Source organism: Orussus abietinus, unplaced genomic scaffold (assembly GCF_000612105.2).
Source record: "Orussus abietinus isolate OABI.00-Male unplaced genomic scaffold, Oabi_2.0 scaffold342, whole genome shotgun sequence".
Lineage (NCBI taxonomy): Eukaryota > Metazoa > Arthropoda > Insecta > Hymenoptera > Orussidae > Orussus > Orussus abietinus.
In genome coordinates, this window is record NW_019394615.1 from 81,546 (window position 1) to 94,175 (window position 12,630).

At 37.7% G+C, this 12,630-nt stretch overlaps 1 protein-coding gene across 1 annotated transcript in view; it reads left to right on the forward strand.

Annotated features, from left to right (window-relative positions):
• LOC105704270 (atrial natriuretic peptide receptor 1) overlaps positions 1 to 11,963 on the forward strand; it is an 82,207-nt gene extending 70,244 nt beyond the window's left edge. Inside the window, exons 17-21 of the mRNA XM_023432874.1 lie at positions 1,398 to 1,662; positions 3,808 to 3,982; positions 7,997 to 8,095; positions 8,918 to 9,009; positions 11,520 to 11,963. Of these exons, the coding sequence (XP_023288642.1) occupies positions 1,398 to 1,662; positions 3,808 to 3,982; positions 7,997 to 8,095; positions 8,918 to 9,009; positions 11,520 to 11,963 (1,075 nt within the window). The remainder of the gene's footprint in view (positions 1 to 1,397; positions 1,663 to 3,807; positions 3,983 to 7,996; positions 8,096 to 8,917; positions 9,010 to 11,519) is intronic.
• Positions 11,964 to 12,630: the final 667 nt, after the last annotated feature.

Here is a 12,630-nt window from a genome sequence, read left to right on the forward strand (position 1 = left end):
TGCATACAATAATTATTACGTGTATATAATGTAATTATTGCGCACAGTAATTATTACGTATATATAATGCAATTATTGCGCACAGTAATTATTCCGTATATAGAATGCAATAATTGCATACAATAATTACTACGTGTATATAATGTAATTATTGCGAACAGTAATTATTACGTATGTATAATGCAATAACTCCATACAATAATTATTACGTATATATAATGTAATTATTGCGCACAGTAATTATTACGTATATATAATGCAATTATTGCGCACAGTAATTATTCCGTATATATAATGCAATAATTGCATACAATAATTATTACGTGTATATAATGTAATTACTGCACACAGTAATTATTACGTATATACAATGTAATTATTGTGTACAGTAATTATTACATTTCGTAAAATATCCGATTTTATTATTACAAGGCAATCGATACCATTTTACAAAATGGCGGCCGGAAATATCTTTAACCAGACAAGCCCTCGCTCATCCCCGACGCGTTTCCGTTCCATTTTCTATCGTCGACGCTCCACGTGGGATATATCTCGAGAATAATTAATGTCTCGAACGTGATCGACTTTCCTGCATACAATCGATCACCTCTCTATAGGGAAATATAGCAAAATGGCGGAGGGTCCTTCTGCTTTACGTCAGATGTATATAGAACGTATTATGTATATAAAACATGCTATTTACGTACATAATATGTACTGTTTTACATATATAAAATGTACTGCCAGACGTATATAGAATGTACCGTTTTACGTATATAAAATACACTGCCAGCCTTATATAGAATTTACTATTTCACGTATATAGAATGTACTGCCAGACGTATATAGAACGTACTGTTTTACGTATATAAAATGCACAGCCAGACGTATATAGAACGTACTGTTTTACATACATAAAATGTACTGACAGACGTATATAGAACGTACTATTTTACGTACATAAAATGCACGGCCAGACGTATATAGAACGTACTGTTTTACATATATAAAATGTACTGCTTTACATATATAGAATATGCTGTTTTACGTACATAGAACGTACTGTTTTATGTACATAGAACGTACTATTTCACGTATATAGAACATACTGTTTCACGTATATAGAACGTATCATTTTACATATATAAAACGTGCTGTTTACGTATATAGAACGTACTGTTTTACATATATAGAACATACTGTTTCACGTATATAGAACGTACTATTTTGCATATATAAAACGTGCTGTTTACGTATATAGAACGTACTGTTTTACATACATAGAACATACTGTTTAATGTATATAGAACGTGCTGTTTTACATATATAAAATGTACTGCTTTACGTATATAGAACGTATTTACGTATCATCGTATATTACGTATATAAAACGTGACTTCCACTACTTTAAGGTTATTAGATAGTGGCATTTTGAAACTATCCTTATCTTTTATCATTTTTATTTACAGATCCGTGGCATCTCAGCTGATTCTTGGCCAAAGCGTGATTGCTGAGACATATGACCAAGTTACAATTTACTTCAGCGATATCGTCGGTTTCACGAGTCTCTCTGCCGAAAGTACGCCATTACAGGTGGTCGACCTTTTAAACGACCTGTACACTTGTTTCGACTCCATTATCGAGAATTTTGACGTCTACAAGGTGAGTCCGGTGATTGTTTATACAAATTTAATTTAATTTGTGTTAGGGCCTTGCGTAGAACCTTTTAAGTTACCTTTTCTACCTTTTCTTTCTTTTCTATCTTTTCTATCTTTTCTACCATTTCTACCATTTCTACCTTTTCTACCTTTTCTTTCTTTTCTTTCTTTTCTATCTTTTCTATCTTTTCTACCATTTCTACCATTTCTATCATTTCTACCACTTCTACCTTTTCTACCATTTCTACCTTGTCTACCTTTTCTACCTTTTCTACCCTTTCTACCCCCTCTACCCCCTCTACCCCCTCTACCCTTTTTACCCTTTTTACCCTTTCTACCCTTTCTACCCTTCTACCTTTTCTACCACTTCTACCTTTTGTACCCTTTCTACCTTTTCTACCTTTTTCTACCTTTTCTATTTTTTAAACAACCTATACACCTGTTCTGATTCCATAATCGAGAATTTTAACGTGTACATGGTGAGTTCGGTGATTGTTTATACAAATTTAATTTAATTACATATAATACATGAAAACGATTTTTGTACATTTCTACATTCTGCAAGCTTATTTATTATTATCGCCCGTTTTCAAAACGTTGATTTAATTAATTTAAAGTTTCCAACAATTCGTTATGAACATTTAAGAGTTACGAAAGGGTCATTCTACGTATATCAAAGGTTCAAAATATGTATATACTACGTTTATGTATACAAAATTGTTGTAAAAAACGCGCATTCCCTAATCAGTGCTTATCAATTGAGGTCATGAGCCTCATTATTGCTCAAATCGCGCCAATTAAAGTATTGAAAAGATATTCACTGTAATTAAGTCATATGAGCACACTTAAAGATTTGGAATACCATATGAACATTTAAGACGTTAAAAAAGGGTCAATCTACGTATATCAAATGTTCAAAATACGTATATACTATGTTTACGTGTATAAAATTGGTGTAAAAAACGTGCATTCCCTAATTAGTGCTTATCAATTCAGGTCGTGAACCTCATTATTGCTTAAATCGCGCCAATTAAAGTATTGAAAAGATATTCTGTGCAATTAAAACATATAAGCGCACTTAAAAATTTGAAATATAATACGAACATTTGAGGCGATACGAAAGGGTCAATCTACGTATATGAAAGGTTCAAAATATGTATATACTACGTTTACGTGTATAAAATTGTCGTAAAAAACGTTCATTCCCTAATTAGTGCTTATCAATTGAGGTCATGAGCCTCATTATTGCTTAATCGGCGCGATATAAACGCCGAGCGATCCGATCTGCGAAGAAAGCCGATTACGTCTGATCGGCGACGTTAAACCGTTCGCCTCGTATTTATAGGATTTATAGGGTACCCCAAGCGGATCCTTAATAAGCGCGTAATGCTTAATTAAGCGCCTCTGGTATCCTCCTGACGGAGGTTAATCAACCGTTAACCGCGGTTTAGCGACGGCTGATTTAAGCACGGCTGGTTAAAGGCCCGATTAAGGACTTTTAAGAATTCCCCATGGATATGCAACCCGCAAATGAAATTTCATGAGTTTAAAGACCTACTTTAGCGCCTCCATGTCCCCGTGGCGAAATTTCAAACTAATCGGCACCCCCAATTCAGGGAATACTTTCCCCAACGTTTTGACTTCTCAGATCAAGAAACTCGGTAGAGTTTCGAGCCAAATACATTTGAGCGAGAATGTCGGTAGAGCTTCGAGCCAAATATATTTGAGAAACTCGGTAGAGTTTCGAGCCAAATATATTAGAGCGAGAATGTCGGTAGAGTTTCGAGCCAATTACATTTGAGCGAGAATGTCGGTAGAGTTTCGAGCCAAATATATTTGAGAAACTCGGTAGAGTTTCGAGCCAAATTCATTTGGGCGAGGATATCGATAGAGTTTCGAGCTAAATACATTTGAGCGAGAAACTGAGTAGAGTTTCGAGCTAAATACATTTGAGCGAGAAACTGAGTAGAGTGTCGAGCCAATTACATTTGAGAAACTCAGTAGAGTTTCGAGCCAAATACATTCGAGCGACAAACTCGGTAGTGTTTCGAACCAAATACATTTGAGCGAGGAACTCGTATATATACACATAGTCTGACTCTTTCATATCATCTTAATTCATTGTCATTCCTGACAATGTTTGTTTCAGGTGGAGACGATAGGAGACGCGTACATGGTTGTTTCAGGATTGCCAGTGAGAAATGGAATGAATCATGCCAGGGAAATAGCGAGGATGAGCTTGGCACTTCGAGACACTGTCATGACGTTCAGGATTCGCCATAGACAAAACGAGCAGCTGAAACTTCGGATCGGGATGCACTCTGGTAATGTTCATTAATTAATTAGTTCATTAAGCCGTGATTAAATCGAGCGAAAAAAGTGTCTTTGTTTGGAAAAAAATCATTTCTATGCTCGCTTCGATTTAACAGGGTTTCGGTGGAATGAACAAGTAATTACCGCAGATGAACATTTCGAAGCTAATGAACTGCACTAAATGAACCAGTATTGGTGACTTCATAGATCCATTTTGATAAGGCATCCGCGAGGATTGAAATCTTTGACCCGAGTTTTCATTAAACGGCGATTTTCCTTCTTCTTGGAGGGGAGACAGTTTAGGTTAGGTTAGGTTAGGTTAGGTTAGGTTAGGTTAGGTTAAATTAGGTTAGGCTATATTGCATGGATTAAAATCCCACATTTAGATCCCACGAGGCTTGAAGTTATTAACCCGGGTTGTCATTAAACGGCGATTTTCCTTCTTGGTGGGCAAACAGTTTAGGTTAGGTTAAATTAGGTTAGGCTATATGGGATAGATTAAAATCCCACATTTGGATCCCACAAGGATTGAAATCATCAATCCGGATTTTCATTAAGTGGTGATTTTCCGTCTTCTTGGAGGGGAAACAGTTTAGGTTAGGTTAGGTTAGGTTAAATTAGGTTAGGCTATATTGAATGGATTAAAATCCCACATTTGGATCCCACGAGGATTGAAATTATTAACCGGGATTTTCATTAAACGGCGATTTTCCATCTTCTAGGAGAGGAGACAGTTTAGGTTAGGTCAGGTTAGATTAGGCTAGGTTAGGTTAGTTTATATTGAACGATTCTGCAGTGACACATTTTTGTATCAAGATCTGTTGAATGATCTGAATGATCTGAATGATATGAATTATATGAATGATATGAATTATATGAATTATATGAATTATATGAATTATATGAATTATGAACGTACTATTTTACGTACATAAAATGCACGGCCAGACGTATATAGAACGTACTGTTTTACATATATAAAATGTACTGCTTTACATATATAGAATATGCTGTTTTACGTACATAGAACGTACTGTTATATAATTTGATATATCCTGAAACTCGGTAGAGTTTCGCGCCAAATGCATTTATTATAATTTTTATTATGATGGCCGAATTTGTGGAGGGAGTTAAAATGACATTATTATGATTAAGGGATATATAATTTGATATATCCTGAAACTCGGTAGAGTTTCGCGCCAATTGCATTTATTATAATTTTTTTATTATGATGGCCGAATTTGCGGAGGGACATAAAATGACATTACTAGACTTAAGGGATTTAAAATGACAATATTACAATTAATGGATTTAAAATGTCATTATTACGACAATTATAATCATTGTAACCATTACAGGGTGCATATATAGACCTGCTGTATATAAAATTTCCATGAATAATTATTAAATGCGAATGCGATAAGAGAAACGCACTCTTATGGTTTGGTTGGGTTAAGAAGCTCGGTTGAGTTTCGCGCCAAGTATATACACTACACTTTAATAATAACAAATGTAAATGTTAACTTTCACTGTAATATCTCTTTGCAGTTCCTTCTATACTGATAGTAACTTTTGATAACGTCATATCTTATCTTGTTCCAGAGATTACGAGAGCAGCAACATATTGGACAATCTGCTCTCTCGTATGGAACAATACGCCAACAATTTGGAGACTTTGGTGGAGGAGAGAACCGCCGATTACCTCGAGGAGAAGCGGAAGTGCGAGGAATTGCTATATCAGCTCCTTCCAAAGTGAGTAAACGATCGTAAAATTATTGTTACGTATATATAATATAATTATTGCGTATATATAATGTAATTATTGGGCGCAATAANTTATATGAATTATATGAATTATATGAATTATATGAATTATGTGAATGATATGAATGATATGAATGATATGAATGATATGAATGATATCGAATAGAACCTGATAAAATATCGACAGGAAGACTTTATACGTCGATTTTGATAAAACATCCTTGGAGATTGAAATCTTTGACCCTGGTTTTTATTAAACGGCGATTTTCCTTCTTCTTGGGGGGAAACAGTTTAGGTTAGGTTAGGTTAGGTTATGTTAGATTAGGTTAGGCTATCTGGGATGGATTGAAATCCCACATTTGAATCCCACGAGGACTGGAATTAATAATTAACGTTTAGGGTAGGTTAGGTTAGGTTAGTTTATATTAGACGATTCTCCAATCACGCGTTTCTGTTTTATAATCTGAATTGAATTGAATTATCCATTAAATAACGAATAGGACCTGATAAAATATCGACGGGAGACTTTATACGTCGATTTTGATAAAACATCCGCGAAGATTGAAATCTTTGACCCTGGTTTTTATTAAACGAAGATTTTCCGTCTTCTTGGAGGCGACAGTCCCGAAGCCGCTCCTTGGGGACGTTGAAATATTGGAAAATCCCCGGCAATTTGTCGAGCCTGGCTGGCTGACTTTCCGGACCATCAATTAACCGAGCCTACCGGTTCGCACCCATCTTCGTTTTTTCATTAATCTTCCTCCGCTCGGATAAAAAAAATTCGACCACTATCCCTGGAAAATTGTCGCAATTTAAATTGAAAAATCTCAAGATGGAGCACTCCTGTCTGCTTTTTTCCACGTGAAAAATCGAGCCTTGACTTGGAAGTAACTGTGATAACAGGATATGTCTATGATAACAAGATAGATATATGAAGCTTATGTTGGAACGTCACTCTTTTTCATGTATTGTTAATTAACACAATAAAGGGAGAATTGAACCCAATTACGTTGGGTGCATTGTTAATTTTCAAGTATTGTTACGGTTCTCTTCTTGGTAACGAATATTGGCAATTGTTTACTTGACAACAATAATGTTCCAATATTGGGAATTTTTTCCTTGGCAACAATAATGCTCCAATATTGGCAATTGTTTACTTGGCAACAATAATGCTCCAATGTTGTGAATTTTTTTCTTGGCAACAATAATGTCCCAATATTGGCAATTGTTTACTTGGCAACAATAATGTTCCAATATTGGTAATCTTTACTTGACAATATTAATGTTTCCTGCTTGGTAACGAATATTGGCAATTTTTTACTTGACAATATTAATGTTTCCTCCTTAGTAACGAATATTGGCAATTTCTTTCTTTGGTAACAATAATGTTCCAATATTGGCAATTTTTTACTTGACAATATTAATGATTCCTCCTTAGTAACGAATATTGGCAATTTCTTTCTTTGGTAACAATAATGTTCCAATATTGGCAATTTTTTACTTGGTAACGAATATTGGCAATTTTGTCTATGGCAACAATAATGTTCCCTCTTTGGTAACGAATATTGGCAATTTTTTCTTTGGCAACAATAATGGTCGTATATTGGCAATTTTTTCCTTGGCCACAATAATTTCCCAATATTGGGTATTTTTTACTTGACAATAATAATGTCCTGTCCTTGTTAACGAATACTGGCAATTTTTTCCTTGACAACAATAATGTTCGAATATTGGCAATGTTTTACTTTACAACAATAACGTTCCGTCCTTGGTAACAAATATTGGCAATTTCTTCCTTGGCTACAATAATGTTCGTATATTGGCAATTTTTTACTTGACAACAATAATGTTCCAATATTGGACACTTTTTCCGTGACAACAAAAATATTCCTTCTTTGACATCGAGTATTGTCAATTTCTTCCTTGATTGTATAACTTTTTAAATCTGTGTTCGGATATCATGCAATCATGAAATGTAATTAATTAATTAAAATCCTATTCCAATATGTAAATAATGAAAAATGATTAAAAAAATATTAAGTAATAATAATAAAGTAAAAGTGTAATAAATAAAAATAAAAGGTAATTAAAAAATCACTCTGCTTTTAAATTAAGCCCCGATTTCCATTCCGCCGTTAATTCGGTCCTCGCGATGAAGACATCGCCTTAATGACGTCCAACTTACGAATGGAGACTATACTTTTGTGTAATAACCGCGAAGTCGTCGACTAATTTGCGGGACTATCTTTCTCTTTTTTCAGGACCCTGTGTGGCAGGTGTGGTTGGTTTAAAAATGCCGAGATATTGCCTCTTCGGCGATACAGTCAACACTGCGTCGAGAATGGAGAGCAACGGCGAAGGTAAGTCCGACGAGAATTTATAATGACTATGCGAGGTCAAAAAAATGTACAAGGACTATCTCAGAACTTGATAAAGACGAAGGCTTAGAATGACCATCTCGGAATTTGGTAACGACGAAGGTTTAGAATGACTATCTCTTGACAGGGACTTGTCGTGGAACTTGACAAGGACGAACATTTACAATGACTATTTCAGAACTTGAGAAGGACGAAGGGTTTGAAAGACTAACTCGGAATTTGATAGGGACGAAAGTTTAGAATGACTATCTCTTGACAGGGACTTGTCGTGGAACTTGACAAGGACGATAATTTACAATGACTATTTCAGAACTTGAGAAGGACGAAGGGTTTGAAAGACTAACTCGGAATTTGATAGGGACGAAAGTTTAGAATGACTATCTCTTGACAGGGACTTGTCGTGGAACTTGACAAGGACGATAATTTACAATGACTATTTCAGAACTTGAGAAGGACGAAGGGTTTGAAAGACTATCTCGGAATTTGATAAGGACGAAAGTTTACAATGACTATCTCTTGACAGGGACTTGTCGAGGAACTTGAGAAGGACGAAAATTTACAATGACTATCTCGGAATTTAACAAGGACAAAAATTTACAATGACTATCTCAGAACTTGACAAAACCGAAAATTTAGAAAGTGAATGATATAGTTTTCCCCTAGACATATAGACATTCCATGTACATCTAATATACGTATATTATACCTATCCATCCATTTAGGTTAGAAACGGCGATGGTGGTTGTAGTCTCTACCCTATTTCCGTTTTACCGAGATTCAAGATGGCTCTTTCTGTTTTAACAGCTCTCAAGATACACGTCAGTCCGAAGACCAAGGAGATCCTGGACACGTTCGGGACGTTCGACCTCGTTTGTAGAGGAGAGGTCACGTTGAAGGTAATGGAACTCGAAGCACTTCGTGTATATACATACATTACATGTCGACCATTTTGAACCACCATAACTGGTGCAATAAGACCATAAACCGGATAACGGTGTTATTGCACCCAGCATGTATGCTTCACACAAGGTGGTCAACGAATCCAAGATAGGGAATTTCAAGGGAATGGAGTCCCTTCCGGATTCCCCTAGCATTAAGGTGACATGAAAGTGCAATAAAAACATACCAAAAAGTCAAAATATTTGTAAAACTTTTCCTAAATAGGAAATTACACGAGGTGGTCAACGAATCCAAGATAGGGAATTTCAAGGGAATGGAGGCCCTTCCGGATTCCCCTAGCATTAAGGTGACATGAAAGTGCAATAAAAACATACCAAAAAGTCAAAATATTTGTAAAACTTTTCCTAGATAGGAAATTACACGAGGTGGTCAACGAATCCAAGATAGGGAATTTCAAGGGAATGGAGGCCCTNAGGGGAATAGAGTCCTTTCTAAATTCCCCTAGCATTAAGGTGATATGAAAGTGTGATATATAATTATAAGATCCAAAGTTTCTCGTCCCTTCAGAATGTTATTCCGGATTTTTTAAATTATTTCCCTGGCTTATTTATCGACGTTAACAATGAACAAACTTTCCCTTTGCATTCGAAAGCAAATGAAATCCTTAACAATTAATTTTTAACAAAACAAATTCCCCTGGCTTCGAATAAAATGCCTTTTGTTCCACTCCCAACACTTTTTATCACAGATTGAAAAGTTCCAAAGTTTCTCCTCACTTCGAAATGTTATTCCGGATTTTTTAAATAATTTTACTAGCCTATCTGCCGACAGATACGAGAATTAAGCGCGGTCATCGGTAATGCCATCCTCATTACGCTGGACTCATAAACACTTATCTTCTGCACACGTTCCTTAACCCTTCTGGTTAAACGTTTCACACTTAACAGTGTACCGCCTGTACAGCAGCCATTGCACCGTTATGGTGTAATGTTTCCAAGCATCTAATTAACGCACACCCTCACGTTCCCGGAATATGCGTGAAACTATGCCTCCACCTCACCTGTAATTACGGCCTCTTGACCATGAAGAGGTCGAATCACCTCGAATATTTCACGGCGAATAGTTGCATTCCTGCGATATTCAACTTTCGGTGTCATCACCTCGTGCCGATCCCGTGGGAATGCCCCGGGATTTTTTCCGCTAAGCGGATTCCGCGAGAAAAACGCACAGCGACTTCCTAAGTACAAAATCTGCAAGGGTCGCTATGACTTGGATGGGAAAGAAGTGGCAATTTTGGTTCTACGTTGATGTGTTAACCGTTTTTTGGGTATGGTTTATCTAGAGTGATCTAGAATGTAAAGTTGTTCATGACACGTTAATTCGTAATAGATGTTCATCAGCAAAAATTGATACACCGCCACTTTCTAAGTACAACATCTGCAAGGGTCGCTAATAGCGACTTGGGTGGGAAGAAAGTGGCATTTTTGGTTCTACGTTGATGTGTTACGCCTTTTTTTGGGTATGGTTCATGTAGGGTGTTCTAAAATGTAATGTTGTTCATGACACGTTAATTCCTAATAGATGTTCATCAGCAAAAATTGACGCACTGCAACTTCCTAAGTCCAAAATCTGGAAGGGTCGCTATGACTTGGGTGGGAAGAAAGTGGCAATTTTGGTTCTACGTTGATGTGTTACCCGTTTTTTGGGTATGGTTCATCTAGGGTGTTCTAGAATGTAAAGTTGTTCATGACACGTTAATTCCTAACAGATGTTCATCAGCAACAATTGCCTTGGATGGAGGATCAAATTTGATTTAGGGTCTATCTTAGACCTAGCTTGGAAATCCTAATGTGGACCCGTGAAAAACATTTATCAAAGTACTGATAAAAATGTAGCTGGGATAAGAATGTGTCAATGTGGTCCTAGATTGAAGTGTCACACTTTTTTCGATATGGGGTATCTAGGATGTAAAATTGTTCATGACACATTAATTCCTAATAGGTGTCCATCAGCAAAAATTGCCTTGGATGGAGGATGAAATTTGATCTAGGGTCTATCTTAGACCTAGCTTGGAACTTCTAATGTGGACCCGTGAAAAACATTTATCAAAGTACTGATAAAAATATAGCTGGGAAAAGAATCTGTCAATGTGGTCCTAGATTGAAGTGTCACACATTTTTCGATATGGGGTATCTAGGATGTAAAATTGTTCATGACACATTAATTCCTAATAGGTGTCCATCAGCAAAAATTGCCTTGGATGGAGGATGAAATTTGATCTAGGGTCTATCTTACACCTAGCTTGGAAATTCTAATGTGGACCCGTGAAAAAAATGTGCAAAAGTACTGATAAAAATATAGCTGGGAAAAGAATCTGTCAATGTGGTCCTAGATTGAAGTGTCACACATTTTTCGATATGGGGCACCTAGGATGACAAGTTATTCATGCCAAATGGCTTCCTAGTTAAGTCTTATCCTGACGTTAATCAATCTTTCCATGTTCCAGGGCAAAGGCACCATGACGACCTACTGGCTCCAGGGTGAGAAACCAACCAACAACAACGTCCAACAGATCAGACCAGCCCCGACGATAACCCAGATCCCTGCGATATCGATGCAACGTTCGAGCCCAGTGGGTCAGCTGTGTCACCCCCAGGGTCAAGGCCAGGGTCAGGCCCAAAGCCAGGGTCAATCCCAAGGCCAGGTCCAGGCCCAGGTCCAGGCCCAAAGTTGCGCCCGCAACTCCACGACGGCGACTGGAAACGGAGCCCCGGCAGGACTTCCGGTCTCGACATCTCCGTCTCACAATCGGGCAGGAAGCAATCCCGGCAACAGTCCGGCCTATCAGACCCATCAGAGTCAGCAAGTGGCTGATAGCGTGCCTAACTATGCCGAAAGTGGACCCAACGCGCCGCTTCTTCTTCCCGCTGGAGCCTCTCCGCGGGTCTAGCTCTCTTCCTTCCTCGCAGCTTCCTCTTCCCGGACGAGCCCGACGTCTCTCTCCAGGTTCTACCGGGACCCAGGACCAGGGGAGATGGATAGGGACGTCGGCGGAAACGAATGGTACAGGTCGTGGAGGAGATCAAAGGGCCCTTTTGAGGCGCCGCGCTTGGGGCGCTCCAGCGGGATGCTGGGGTACTAAGAGGTGGTCCAGGGACTTCTTCTGGAGAGTATGTATCCTTGCCTTCACTGATTCTGACTGATAAGGTTGTGAGGTCGTTTCCATACGCATTGGGAAAGATCGTACTAGTTTTGAGGGTATGTGTGGTGCAGGGTGGAAATTATGTTGGGATGTTGTCATCGGTCCTGTTGCTGACCAACGTCTCCTTTGACGCATTTTAAATCAGACTTATCATCAGGATGCAGGTTCATGTGCAAAGTGCCATGATCAGTGCGCATGCAAACGACCTAATCGTGACAAGTTTCAAAGTTATGCTCAGTTTATATGAATGTAATGCCGAAATTCATTCGTCTATCGTTGGTCCAGCAATGCCCAACAACATTTTCAACGCGTTCCCCATCAGACTAATCATCATGATGCAGATTCATGCAAAAAGTATCATGATCAGTGCATGTGCAAATGGCCTAACCATGACTGTTTTCAAAGTTATGCTCAG